We start from the raw sequence: 15,481 nt of genomic DNA on the forward strand, positions 1-15,481 counted from the left end.
AATTTTTCATTTGGGTGTGCTGACACGTGTGATACAGAGTTGATGATCTTATTGAAAATGACCCATATAAAAAAATTTTACAGATCCCTTTATTAAAAATGATCTCATAGGTAAACCTTGTTTTTTCTTTAGATAAATTTATGTTACAACTTTTGAACCTAGCAATTCCAAAATCAAATTGTTTACTAAAAATCCACAAACGTGGCAATAATATGAGACAATTGTCTCCACTATAGGATCTCCAACTTACAACGTTTTTGGTGAAGCAATTTGAGGCCATAAAATTATCTTATGAATATTTTTCAGACAAAAACAGCGAACAGTTTATTTAAAAAGTAAATAATTTATTTCTAATTGAAGAAGAAATTCTTGTTTTGCTTAATGTATCTTCTTTGTTCCCAATTATTCCTATACCAGAAAGTTATATATGTATAATAATATGTACAATAATTCCAGGCAACCACAGAATAACGTATGACGTCAAAAAAAACGTCAAGATATGGTAATTTAATGACGTAGTCAGCAAAATGCCGTTTTTGTGACGATAAAATAACGTCATTTGGATGACAATAAAAAAGTGAACTTACATTAATGTTTCTAGAATGTGAATTTTGACGTATAAAAGAAGGTAGTGAATCACTAGTATCAAATGAGTTTTAATATTAAATGATTCACTTATTAACAAATAAGTCAAAATCATATTTATATATCTAAGTATACAAACGTGCTGCCTTTTACCGGCATGACGTTCTGTGTTGCCAAATATTTTCTAGCTAGATCCAGTGTATTTATTTTTCATTTAGGATAGTGTGTCTTGTAGTGAAATAGTAAAAATATTATTAAGCCTTGGTTAAATTTATGAACAGAATAAATCATTCCTGCAAAAAAATAATTACTAATTAGTAATTAAACTCCATAAGTTATGAAGGTATGAAATTAATAATAATGAAGTGTTGGCAACACTGCGCCTTACCGTGAGCATGCGTTAAAAGACGAATATGCTCAGCCAATGAGAATTGAGGATGGGACCAAAAACCGATTGATCCCTTCGTTTACGTCCGTAAAATTTCGTGTGCGATTGGCATTGACATATTAATTTTGTTTTGTTTTCCCTAACCCAGATTGCAGATTTTATTTTATTTGCTTTGCTTCCTGAATGATTTAATATTCACCGATAATTATTATTTATATCCATTTTGCCACTATTGGGTACTCACAGCAAACATAGTGCTTAGTGTTGACTTCGTTGTCTATAATTTTAGCTAATTTTGAGTTCAAAAACAAACATTTTAGTGTTTGATTTTCAATTTCTAGTAAACTATCCAGTGATTTCTTTCCTCTATAATTTCTTTTTTAGCTGTTGCAGTATCTGTTTACGATAATTATGGCAATACTAAGGTAAGATATAATTTTTTTAGGTCTAATCTGAATTATTATATATTTTCGAGCCAATAAAATGCAATCTGCAAAGTTTGTGAGAAGAAATTTTCAAGCACGTCCACGAGAAACAGACATCTCAAGAAGTTTCACCCAGAATTTTTTGGCCAGGAATACAAGAAACACATTAAATGTCCAATGTGTATCAACACAGACATTTTCTTATTTTAATAGTTTAAACAAACATTTTTGTTTAATATTCACAAAATAAAGACAAAACAATCATTTTTAAATATTAGGAATTTCGAAGAATATACCTCTTACAGAGAACAAAGTAATAGGGAAGTCGATTATGCTTGTGGGACCCAAAATAAATTTAAGAATGGAGAAGAACATATATTTTACAATTGTAACAGGAGCAAAATCAGAAGTTGTATAAACTCTTAGTTATCAGACATAATTGTATATTTTGTTGTTTACTTTTAGGATTTAATAGCTCATGTAAAATTAGAAACATTAAGTCTGGGGAAAAACATACGCATCAAGGGACAAGCCCCTCAAGAATTTCAGTTAAGGTTTTAAAGAATGGTAATAATATTGCATTAATTTTTATATTCCTAGACTAATTCATAATTTTAATCCTTTGTAGGATCAGTTGTGATTAGAAGTGCTAGTTTACAGACCAAGCTTGGTGGATTTAGTTTCTTCTCTACCATTTTAGTTTTAAGTTGTTGATATAATATAATATAATACATTTTAATATAGTATAGAGTCCATAGAATAGTTTATTTTAAGAATTATTATTATAAAATATGTAATTATAAAATTTAAAGAATATTTGCTAAAAGTTACAAACATTTTTTTAACATTTCAGTAAGCTAGTCGACATTAAGATATTTGATAAATATGATGGGAATGTTTTAATTTCAAAGTAATTTCGAAACTGATTGAAACTCACAATGATTTATATAATTTTCAAATTGTCTTTGAAAACTACTCAGCAAGTAAGCTGCCTCAAAATGTTTCTGGAATATTTGCTTCTTATGGCCACTATAATGATGCATCACCCATGGGATTTTATCTAAACAATGCCTAAACAGTTATATAAAAATTAAAACAAATACACATATATTTTAGAATTATATTATGTTTTAAATATTTTGTTAGGTTTTATATGTTTATATGTTATTTATATGGTGATTTTTTTCTTGAAAATTCATATACTTTTAGTTGTTTATTGCCTGGCAATCTTTATCATCTACTCACTCGATATTCTCTGATCCACATATTTCAATATCCTAAGTAATGAATAATTGGCTATTTAAATGAACTTCAAACGTTCATTCACAATTATTATATTATGAAAAATTTAAATTATCGATACCTATCATAGGAATATGACATGTAAGACGTAATTATACATTAAATTTTAATATAATACCATAAAAAACATCTATAAAACAAGCTAAAATAAAAAAACAAAAAAACTTTAAAGTGTTATCATTAGTAATAATGCCAATATTTTTTAATATTGGCATTATTACACGGTATATATGATGCTATATATATATATAGCTATATATACAGGGTGCTTCAAAAGTCATGGTCCAAACTGACAGGGGGGTAGGGGAGGCTATTTGGAATCACAATAACCCCCTATATTGTTATCCGATTTTTAATAGTTTAGAAGTTAGAATAGCTTTTTTTCAGTTTTTTTCTATAATTTTCTTCTGGCTTAAAAAATTATTTTTAGTCTAGGGCTTAATTTTTTAAATATATTTTTTGTTTTTATTCCAACAAATGTCGAGTCTTTTTAATAAAAGTGTAGTGTATTTTTTTTTGTTTCGCTGCAGAAAATCTTGTTTAATTTGTTTTTGGATTCTTCAAAAAAGAATTTTAACAATTTAATGAAGCACTACACAGTACACAAAGACCTACAGGAATTTAAACCAATGTTTAAAAACTTCCTACTATTTCTAGTCTTTCAATAAAAACATTTACCTTATAGTGTTTATTATTTGATCAATGTATATTAAGAAAATTTTTAGAAAAACGAAACGTAAAAGAAATAAAATCATACCACATTTTTTGCCTTGCATACCACAAATTTGGTACTATTTAAGTGCGCTTGACCTTCAAATTGGAAATCAGAATACAATCAAGAGCTACAAACAAAAATGGTATTCTCACATGGACCATTTAAAATGGCCAAACTGACTATTGTTGGTATTTTCTCTATTGTTTTCTGTTTGTCTTTAGCTAACGTGTTAATCGATTTTTTTTCTGATTTCTGACCTATTATACCATTAAAATAATAATTAATCTGCATCGAGATGCCGGATCGGTATACCCCACGGGAATATGCTGAAATGCATTACATTTATGGATTGTCCGGTGGGAACGCTCGCCTTGCTGCAAGAGAGTATCGTGACCGTTATCCGGATCGTGAACGCTTTCCCGATCAGTTCAGAGTGTTCATACGAGTACATAACTCATATTTGCGGGGAGAAATACCTGGTGATGTACAACAAATAGGCAGACCGCGGTTGGATGATGAAGAGGTGCTTGCTTTGATAGAGGCGGACCCTTCTACAAGTATTCGTAGAATTTCTAGAGCTACTGGATTAGCTATAGCTACGATATTGCGGAGGAACAACCAGCATCCATACCACGTGCAACGTGTTCAAGCTCTCTTACCCCGTGACTACGCGCCTAGAGTAGCATTTTGCAGAGAAATGCTTCGACGCTGTCTGCAAGACCCGGACTTTTTTGACTGCATTTTGTGGTCCGATGAGTCTTTATTTCAAAGACTTGGTATATTTAATATTCACAATCTTCACTATTGGGCTGTAGAAAATCCGAGAATAATAAGGCAAGATCGCTTCCAGTACCAATTTGGTGTAAATTTGTGGGCAGGAATTCTCGGTGGTAGGCTGATTGGCCCTTTCGAGTTACCGGTCAGATTAAATGGAGAGAGCTGCATAGATTTTTTAGAACACCAACTTTATGACCTTTTGGAAGATGTGCCTCTGGAATTACGGCAAGAATGTGGCTGCAACACGACGGAGCGCCAGCGCATAGTGCACGAATAGTCAGAGACTATCTAAATGTATAGGCAGAGGAGGAGTGGTATCGTGGCCGCCGCGCTCACCTGACCTTAATCCTCTTGACTATTTTTTATAGGGATACTTTAAAGAACTTCTATACCAAACGGAAAATAATACTGAAAATCAGCTTCGTCAAAAACTGCGAGATGCAGCAACAAGTTTACGAAACAATGCTTGAGCATTTAGAAACTTATAAAGAAATTTTATAAGACAATATCGTTTGTGTATAAGAGCCAGCGGCGACCATTTTGAACATCTTTTTTAAATAAATGCCAATGAAATATTCGAAGTTTTATTTTAGCTTTTATTTCTTTTACGTTCCATTTTTCTAAAAATTTACTTAACTTATATTAAACAGATAAAGACCTTTAAATTAAACGTTTCTATCGAAAGGCTATAAGTTGTAAGAATTTTTGAAACATTGGTTTAAATTCTTGCAGCGCCTTTCTGTACTGTGGTGCCTCATTAAAACGGTAAAATTTGTTTTTAAAGAAACCACAAAAAAAATTAAACATGATTTTCTGCAGCGATAATTCAATTTTTTTTATGATATACTTTTATTAAAAAGACTTGACATTTTTTAAATAAAATACTAAAAAAATATATTTAAAAAATAAATCCCCAGACCGGGAATACTTGAATACTTAAAAAAAAATATTTTTTTAAGCGAGAAGTAAATTATAGCAAAAAAGTGAAAAACAGCTATAACTTCTAAACCATCAAAAATCGGATAACAACATAGGGGGTTATTTTGATTCCAAATAGGCTCCCCTACACCCCCTTTCAGTTTGGACCATAACTTTTGAAATACCCGGTTTATATATATACAATATAGATTATATATCAATAACTATTATACGGTATATATACATGCACTTGTATTTATTTACTAAAGAAACCTAGACTTAGTGTCCTCAAAATGACTGGTTTCTGTTTTTTTTTTTAATTTCTGACCCCATTCAACAACTGTCTATTTTCATGTTCTTAAAAATCTTGATTACCCTGTAAATAAATATAAAAATAAATCATTAATTTACTAATCTATAACAGCTACAAATATTTCTTTACTGAGCGTCTTTTATGTTCACATCGCATTTCTTTTTCGATTTTCGATCTAAAATATAAATGCCTAACAAAACAAAGTCCTATATTAGTAAATATATAGGTCAGAGATGCCAAATCTCGCTGTTTAACTACAGGCATCGAAAAATTCGTATTTTCAATTTTGGCGGCACGCAAACTACGCCTCTGTAGTGCCGGAATGCTCTCATTGGCTGGGTATATTCGTCTTTTAACGTATGCTCTTACCGTGTCATCCGTCGATGTCGATCATCTTAGTTATCGTCACGTGCTCTTCCGTTTGTGAAGGCGTTCATGATAGCCGCGGCGTCGTTGGTGTACTTCTGCGTTTTGATGCAAATTTGTGTTTTGTGATGTTTATTGCAGTACACTTATATGGGTATAAATAAAAATAAGTATAAATAATCTAATACTATTGATTTATATCTTTCAAAAGATAACTTTCCTATATTGTGATCTTTTATAATTTATTACTACCATACTCTTACAGCATTTCCTTTTGGCAATTGATAGTTGCCGGTTTGGTCTTTCTAGTTTCTTTATAATGCAGGATTTAATCTTAATAATCTTGGTTTGATATCGGTTTATACATTTTATTATGTTTAATATTTATGCTTTGTATTGATTTTAGTACCTTTTGTATAAATAATAGCTGGAACGAGTATTGCATTTAATTTTGTTATAGAATAATGTTTTCATGAGTTCTTACATTTTTAACATGTCACCGCACTGGCCTTTAATAGCAAAACCTCTAGTCATGAAAGTGTTACTTATTTAACTGCTATTAAATTAACCATTTTATTACCAAGAAGTTGATGTATGAATACTTAAAAAAAACAAAATAACACTTTTGTTATTGTTGGAGGTATTTGAATCACTGGATTTCGAAGGACCACCTGTCCTCTCACACAACTTAATTATGATGTTGATTGTTTAATTATAGACATTGATTTGTTTGATAATTTTATTAATGCTAGTAAACGTAAACTTTAATCGATTATTTTGTTGCTTGCTTGCTGACAGACATATTCTAAGATAATGAATATGCTTCTCCCTCTATCGGTACAATGTCTCGCCCTCTTGGAGCTCTCCTCGCATCGGTACAATGTTGTCGCGCGGTACAAAAAAAGTTGAATTTAAATGAATTTGTATAGAATTTAAATAAATTTTTATAGGGTTTAACATGCCGCTTGCCTTGAAAAGTCCACTTTTCAAAAGATACAACAAAAAATAATTCTATAAATAATAATTTATAAGGTAAAATAATGGGATGTTTTTAATTAATTTTGACTTTTTTATCCTATCACTTACTGTTAAAATGTTTTGTTCATCTAAAAAAGGGTTTAAATTATGAAGTTCACTATTTTTTTTATATTGGTGTTGTTTTTTAAATTTAGAATTTCTTGTTTAAAATGTTCATTTTGAGCTATTTTAATTAGTCTTAATTTTGCTTCCTTTAGTTCTTTAACTGTTAAATTTGTAGACGTACTTTGGGTTTGTTTTAGACATTGAGTTTTAAATCTAGAAATGTAACCTACAACTTTTAATAAACGTGGATAAGTGGAAAACCTTTGAAATATGTCAAAACTAACCTTTTCATGTTTGTTTTCATGTGTATGCAGTATAACTGAATTTAATTTTAATTTCGGCAAATTCCTTAAATCAACCTCAACTTTCAGATTCTTATTTATAATTTCTTTTTGTAAAAATTCTTGTCCATTAAACCATAACTTATTATCACATAAGTCTTTAGGATTAAGGCCTCTTGAAATAATATCCGCTGCGTTATCCTTACTTTTTACGTGTAGCCAGTCTTCAATATTTGATCTCTAAAATTTTTGATACGCGGTTCCCAACAAATGTCTTTAAATTACTTGGATCTTGTCTAATACGATAGTCGAATCTGTAAAGTATTTGAAATATTCACATCTAAAGTATTTCTAACTTTATTAACAAGCTCTGCTAACAGGTGTGCTGCTAGCAATTCAAGTCTTGGTAGCGTTTGCTTTTTTAATGGTGCTACTCTCGATTTGGCAGTTAGTAACTTTACTATCTTTTTTCTGTCTATAACTGAACCTGAATATATATGCATGCCCCGTATGCCTTTTCCGAGCTATCACTGAATCCATAAAGTTCTATAACTTTGGCATTCGGTAGCAAAACATGTCTTCCGATTTTTATTTCTTTAAGATGTTCGATTTGCGTAATATATTCTACCCAAATTTTTCTTAACTCTTCTGGAATGTCTTCATCCCAATCAATTTTTAGATGCCACAGTTGCGGTATGATCAACTTGGCTCTGATTATTGCCGGACCCACTAAACCGAGAGGTTCAAATATTTGCGCGATAACTGATAAAATAGTTCGTTTTGTTATTTTATTTCCGGTTACCTTAATATTAGTTGAATATTATAAAACGTCATTGCTTGCGTCCCAAGTAATACCTAACGTTTTAAGCTTCTTTTGATCATGAAATATAACTAAGTTCTCATCAGTATTGCCACTGTTTTTCAAAATATAATTTAGAATATTTTTGTTGTTTGATGACCATTTAACACAAAATTCGCGGAAGAGAAAATTTTTGATACTTTATGATACGTTTTTATGCATTCTTGTTCTGAATCTAAACTGATTAAAAGATCATCCATATAAAATGAATTTTCTAAAATTTTAGACGTGTTCGAATATTTATTTTTATTCTGAATCGCCAATTCTTTGAAACATCGCGTTGCCTAAAAGGGTGCACTCAATGTTCCATAAGTAACCGTATTTAATACATAAACTTTCATTTCTTCATCGGAATTCTCACGACATACAATTTTTTGATTGCAACGTTCATCTGGATCAATTTTAATATATGGGTACATCATTTTTATATCGGTAGTTAATACGTCTAAATATTAGCAAAAAAGAAAAAAGATCATACTGTATTGTTGGTGCCGGTAGAATTATTTCAGTAAAAGATACATTGTTATCTGTTTTCGCGCTTGCATCGAATACTACCCGGCATTTAGTGGTCATTGACTGATCCCGAAGTACGGCAGTATGCGGTAAAAAATATGATTTGTTTGCGATCGAATTATCCATTTCTTACGGTCCCTGTAACGTCATAACGTCATCTTCACAATAGCGTTCGTGTTTCGATAACGTACGTTCCGTCTCTAATTCTTCGATTTGCCAAAATTTTAATAAAGAATTTTGCAATTGTTTATTCGATATGTTCATTACTACATTACATACTTCGTTTTGCTTTTTTTCTACGCTTGCGTTTAAAATAAAATTTAAATTTCCGGTAATTATCCATTCGAAATAAGCATCTTGTAAATTCGGTCCTTGGTTTCCTAACTTCATACGACCTTCTCTTAATAAGTCAAAAAATTCTCCTGCCCCGATCAATAAATCTATCTCTTTCGGTACATTAAATTGTTGGAAAACAGGCAAATAACACAATGGACATTCGACACACTCCCGAAGCTTCCCCCGAAGCGACTCGGCGAGCGCCCGAACAGGGTGACCTCGACACATAACACACCGCTCGGAAATACGCGATTATGTTGAGACGAGAGAGACAACAAATCGGAAATCATTTACCAGAATACGTACCGAAAAAACCTTTCGAGACACTGAATTATCGGGGTTGCCAGCGCTATTATTTAACAGGTAATATACTATTTTTTTAGGTGATCGAATAGTCATACCATTCGATAAATCGTTAAAAAAAAATAATTAAAAAACAAAACTAATTTCAATAGCTGTCTTATTATTCTTTTTAGTATATGTTTCCTATTTAAATTGCAGTTTTCAATTGGCGCTAAGACCGATGCTTCTAAGTCTTGACAACCCTGAAAACCCGCTTTCTGTAATATCCATCGAGTGATTCCCTGAAACCAAAACTTCAGCTTTGCTTTTTTGCTTGGCTTGCGATATTATTGCGATTTTTGCAAATCACTATTGAATTGGTATTTCGAAAATAAACTACATTATTATTGTTTAGTGTTGTGTACCATTTGTTTTTTAAGCGTTTGTAGTGCTTTTAGTGCCAAAATACTTTAGAAGTCTCCATTATATTCAAGATTCAAGGATACCTCGACCGCCTAGGTACTTTCAACTTGTTTATGTTTATTTTATTGGTAGATATAGGTGTAATTTCAGGGTAATAATGGACCATAGGAGATATCAGAGATCAGGAGGAATTTACCACGATGGGTTTTTGTACATAACAAGATCCACGAAGCACAACATCAGGTAGGTATCGATTATGAAATTGTGTGTTAGACAAATATTAATTTTAAACTAGGAGTAGAACTGTGTCTATAATAGCAACTACAAATAATAAATAAATTTGAAAAGGATTATTCAGTTCGCATTGGACTAGTCGTTAGTGTTCAGCTGTATGAATATATATGTATATGTATCTAATTTTTAGGTATTTAATCTGTAGCAAGTACCGACGATTGGGTTGTATTGCATCAGGGAAAATCCACTTAGAAGAGGGAAATGTCTTCATTCCTATAAAGGTTGAACATAATCATCCTAGAGACGACAACAGAGTTGAAGCAATGGATTTTAGAATTCAGCTACGGGAGGCCTGTGTTCATGAAAGAGGAACCCTTAAAAATATTTATGAGCGCGTTGCCGCAAGGTAAAGTGGCTATTATATATACTACAGGACTATATAGGACTCCACAGGACAATACAGTATTATACAGGACTTCTACAGTACACTACAGTAATGTACACTAATAAATTTCTGTTTAAAAAGTGTTTTATAGAGACTTTTTTTGCTGCCATTAAAGAACTACTTTTTCGTAGCTAAATAAAACACTTTTTAAACAAATTTTTTGTTACAAAAAAAACTGTTACCCTTACAATTTGCTTTTTAAAAAAAGACATACAGCTAAAGGCTTTTTTAATTTTAAAAAGTACATTTTAACTTTTAACAAAGATTTTCTTATAACTAAAAACAAAAATATTAATAGTAGCATTTTTAACCATAAAAAAGTAATTTTTAAGATTTAAAAAAAAACTTGTTAAGGTAAATAAATATTTTTTAACGGCTAAAAATCATTTTATAGGAAAGAGTAAAACTCAAAACTCGTTTTTCTATCTATTAAAATCTATAGGTGCTTAATTTCAATTATTCTTCATTTAGAAACGTGGATGGTGCTGTTGAAGTTCCATTTAATGTGATTCGCCGTTCAATGTTGAGATGGAGCCAGGCAACGAGGCCTAATGTCCCGGCAACTTTAACGGAACTGGCAGACATATTTCGAACAGGTAATTGGCCAAGATATACGGATTGTACCAGTGGACTTTTTTTTTCAGGTGTGGTCGAAGCCAATGGACTTACTGCGGTGGTTTTTGGCAATAGAGAATTTATAGGAAACTTCATTGACTCCCAACACACATTCATTGATGGAACCTTCAAGGCAGTACCGAGAAGACCTAACTTTTGTCAAATCTTGACCATATTTGCCACTTGCATGGATCATGTAAGTATAACAGCTATAGGATTTAAAAATTCATAGACAATTAATTTAATTGAATAATTAGGAAGTATTATATTTACTATTTATAAGCTATCCTTTTATAAAAATATTCACCCTCTTTGCTAAAATAAAAATAAGTTTATGCCATCCTCTAAACATTAATATTTAGAATATGATAGAAAAAATCACTATTATAAACTTTTATTGTTTATACAGTATTCAGTTAATTTTAAGTTATATACTTTTGCAGGCTTTTCCAGTTGCACATATTTTCATGGAGAGAAGAACGAAAATCTTGTATGATGCTGCTTTTGCCTACCTGCGTGAGAACTTCCCACAATTTGTCAATATTAACGTTGTGACGGACTATGAGGTGGCTTTGGTGGAATCACTGAGGAACAACTTTCCCAATGCCTCATTGCATGGTTGTTTTTTCCATTATTGTCAGGTGTGTATTTGTATGTATATTTACATGCACTTCAACAATAAAGGTGAAAATATGAAATAAGTTGTTAATATTTTCAAATTTTTATTTTCCTGTATATGTAGATATTTAAGGAAAGTTTAAGCACCATGCACTTAAATTATATGTTATAAAAGAGCAGTTTAAAATGGTGCTTACACGCATTTTAATCAAAATGCATAATATGAGATTTTATATGAAAAAAAACTTTTTTAGGCGGTATTACGAAAAGCCAGGACTTTAGGGATTACACGGCAGATCGAGGGACGACCTAATGGAAGAGTCTTATTGAAGAAATACTATTGTTTGGCGCTTCTACCTGCGGAGATGATTGAACCGACATTAGTTTCCTTGCAGGTTTTTTTTTGTTATCAATCGCATTTTTTATTCGTGACCATTTTTTCTATTATAAGCACGATTTGGACTTTGGCGCTGTATTTAGAGAACTCAATGAGTATATCAGGAGGCAATGGATAGAACGCGTTACAGCTCAGCATTTCAGTGTATTCAGGCAACGACATAGGACCAACAATGTGATGGAATCATACCACAGAAGACTGAACAGTAAATTGAGTAGACATCCTGGCGTGTGGGATTTGATAGGTAATCTACAAATTTAAAACTCTAAGCTAAAATTTTCACCAAGTTCATGAGAGTGTTGTACTACACCAATTTACATGATCTATTTTTTTTATTGTTTTATTGCCCATTTTTTTAAATAACTAAATGTTTTTCGTCAATAAAATTTTTTGGACCGGATGGTGAATGCGCTAATATTCAACGGCTACAGGCGATGCGCGATGCTATAGTCTATTTACTTTAATATCTAGTAAATTATATTTCAAGCAAATATTATAAAACTATATGCTTTAAGTGTAATTTAAATTCAATTGCTGCTGATGAAGGTCTTTTACGGGTCCAGCATATAAAAACGGTGCTTTTTCTTTATTAATTAACCAATATACTTTTTCTTTAACTTAAGAAAGCAACGTTACCTTCTATTCAATTATATTTCAGAGACGCTTATTGATATCCAGAACACTGCTTCCATCGAGCTGACTCAGCTGGAACAACACCCCAATGTTTACAGGATTGCAAGAAAGAATGTGGTATTTGATGCTCGACTTAATCAAGCTTGGGACAAGTTATCGGATGGTCGCTTCACCGTGGGAGATTTCCTAAGACAAGCAGTCCATTTTGTGGATGGCATAGATGGACAACTACATCAGTGGAACCAGGAAGTACCGGCCGAAGAAGAAGAAGAAGCTGTCGTCGTTCCACTAGACCATCTTCATCGTTTATTAATGCCAGCTCCTATTGCTCAACCACCAAGAAATGTTCCTATTTTACTCCATCAGCAACGTCCTCTTCTTCTGGAACCTCCTCCGCTCATTCCACTTCCTCGTGCACGCATGCCTTTACCTCCATTAGTTCCTATTCCCATTTTGCCACTTGTCCGTCCATTGTCACCTCCTCCCCTTGTCCCAATCCTTCAGAATTTGCCGCCGCCGCCCCAAATCTTAGAACTACAACCCCCGAGATCTCCTCCTCCTGATTCACCTTCTCCCGGTTTTTCTGATTCACCTCCTCCTCCTGGTTTGCCTGCTTCTCCTCCTCCTGGTTTTCCTGCTTCTCCTCCTCCTCCTGAACCCATGTTCAATGTCCCACCCATCCCTGAAGGAATCTTAGGATTGTTCGGCCAGCTAGAAAACGATGAAGAGTTACCAGTTAGAGCTCCAGTTAACCGTAAGTTCATTTCAAATGGTTTTTTTTTGGCTAATTTTTGTGCTATTTTTTTTTTAAGGCTGGGAATCGAAAATTCAAATAGTGCCATTTAACGAGGACACCATGCCACCCATGCTGAACTGTAATGTCTGCCTTCTAAACGTGGTACAGTATGTAATGCCGGACTGTGGTCATCTGTTTTGTTCCACATGCTCATCCATTATATACAACACTGAGGCAGCTCGGTGTGCAATATGTCGAGCGGAACTAAACCGATCACCTATTCCTTTTTTTTTTAATTGAAATTAATTTGATATTTTTCAGGTTTTATAATATTTTTCTAGTATTAGTAGTATTTCTATTTTGCAGCATTTTCTATATTCCTTTTCTATACACCTTTATTTTAATTAATTTTTGATTTCCTAGTTTACCTTTCCTTTCCCCGGCAAAAATCCATATTTTTGTTTCACTTCTTCATCAATATTGCAGGGGTAAAACAAAGTATGGAAAGTCTACACCTTCTCGTTGGTTTTGCTGAACTATAAAATGTTTTGTATTTGTTACCAAACAACATATTTTATTGACTAAGTAGACTTCCTTTTATTTTTACAAATTACATTAGTAATTAACAGTTCCGAAATGCAAGTTTTAGTTTAAGTGGAATATATTCAAATACTTGTATACATAACAATAATGTTTAGTGCAGAAGTCTGATAGGTACACTGCAATAGTTTCTTTCTTATGTTACTTCAAACAATTTTGAATAGCTACATAACTAGCTAAGATTGTAGTTTATATAAATTTAGTATAAGCAATTAACATTTTATATTAACAGTCCTTATTTAATAGCCGTTTTTATATCTTGTTTGTTTGCATAATAATTATTATAATACTGATGGTTTTTAGTTCAATTCAAAGCATACTTAAAAAAAAATTGGGTATGACTGAATTATTATATTATATCAAAATCTTAGTAGGGATATATATACTATACAGGGTGCGTCACCAGGAACTGCATCGACCGATTGTGGGAAAACTATAAGACTCGGAAAATTTGGTACTGCACCGAGGTTATTGGGGGCAACTATAGGCTAGAAAATATTCTCAAGATGGCGGCAGTTCTGGTCTGTGAGGGAATAATACTGTGTAAACTATTCAAATTTATATTTTCTTCACCTTACATTTGACATTATTATCATTTTTAATTATTTAAGACGATTAAAGATGAAAATATTATAAAAATTCCCCCAAAATGTTATTTTTATTTTTTTCCCACCATCTTTGAATTTTTCGCCATCCTGTCCAGAAAATGATGGAAATAATATTTTGTTTTTAGAGAAAAAAAAGCAATAAAACAATTTAAAAAAAATGTTTATTTACAAACTGCGGGTATTAGTTATTAAGTATCTTTCAGGATTTTCATAACCTATCAATTTGGGTAATTGTTTACTATCCTATAGATTGTCTATTATATAATAGTGTATTTCATAAATATATTCATCATAAATTCATTGTCGGAGACCAAAAATTTCAATTTATTTGGGCTGGGTTGGGTGGGATTGGGTTAGGTATGGTTGGGTTGAGTTGCATTGGGCTGGGTTGAGTTGGTTGGGGCTGAGCTGGTTGGTAGTGATTTTCTTTTATATAAAAAGGCGCTGGGTGCAAAAAGGACCTGTTGGGTGAATAATCATTTTTCATAAGAAAAACTGATTGCGCAAAAAAAAAACGAACAGGAGTAAAATTTTAATATTTTTTATTTTCTTTTTTTCAAATGATTGAGTCTTCCGACATCGAATTTATAATGAATACGACATTCACTATCCTATGTACCTGTCTTTTTTTTTTTAATCTTGAAAATGGGTAGTCGATAAGATAGCAAACCGTTACCGTAATTTGTATACATTCCAGTCCTGACAAAACTCAACAATATAAATGAAAACTTGGCTCAATCTGAATAAGGCTGTAATATATGATATTCTCTAAGAACCTGTTTCTTTTCCTACTTATAAATATTATTAACTAATAGCTCATTGCACTTTTTTATGACACCAATTCAGAAATAATGTAAGTTACAAATTACTTCATAGCAATAAGTGTGTGTATAAGTAAATTAAAAACTGTATAGTCTATTACAGTCCTTTTGGTTATTCAGTATGTTATATTTAAGGTGACACACTATAGTTTATAATCCAAATATCCTTGGAGGCATATGACTTCATCAAAATCATCCAGTTTCTCCA

General features: G+C 32.0%; 1 protein-coding gene and 1 long non-coding RNA gene across 3 annotated transcripts; both read left to right on the forward strand.

Annotated features, from left to right (window-relative positions):
- The first annotated feature begins 9,000 nt into the window (after window positions 1-9,000).
- Window positions 9,001-10,141, forward strand: LOC126742329 (uncharacterized). Of its 2 annotated transcripts, XR_007662535.1 has the most exons (4): window positions 9,001-9,224; window positions 9,363-9,662; window positions 9,717-9,809; window positions 9,991-10,141. It is a non-coding gene; the product is annotated as an uncharacterized LOC126742329 (long non-coding RNA). The 2 variants fall into 2 exon arrangements; XR_007662534.1 differs by having other exon boundaries at window positions 9,363-9,809.
- Window positions 10,142-10,741: 600 nt separating this feature from the next.
- Window positions 10,742-14,011, forward strand: LOC126742176 (uncharacterized). Its single transcript, XM_050448751.1, has 7 exons — window positions 10,742-10,841; window positions 10,890-11,056; window positions 11,304-11,501; window positions 11,733-11,873; window positions 11,930-12,119; window positions 12,534-13,262; window positions 13,321-14,011. Exons 1-7 carry the CDS (start codon window positions 10,766-10,768, stop codon window positions 13,542-13,544), a joined length of 1,725 nt encoding a protein of 574 aa, XP_050304708.1. The 5' UTR covers window positions 10,742-10,765; the 3' UTR covers window positions 13,545-14,011.
- The last annotated feature ends 1,470 nt before the right edge of the window (window positions 14,012-15,481 follow it).

Source organism: Anthonomus grandis, chromosome 11 (assembly GCF_022605725.1).
Source record: "Anthonomus grandis grandis chromosome 11, icAntGran1.3, whole genome shotgun sequence".
In the NCBI taxonomy this organism is placed as follows: Eukaryota; Metazoa; Arthropoda; class Insecta; order Coleoptera; family Curculionidae; genus Anthonomus; species Anthonomus grandis.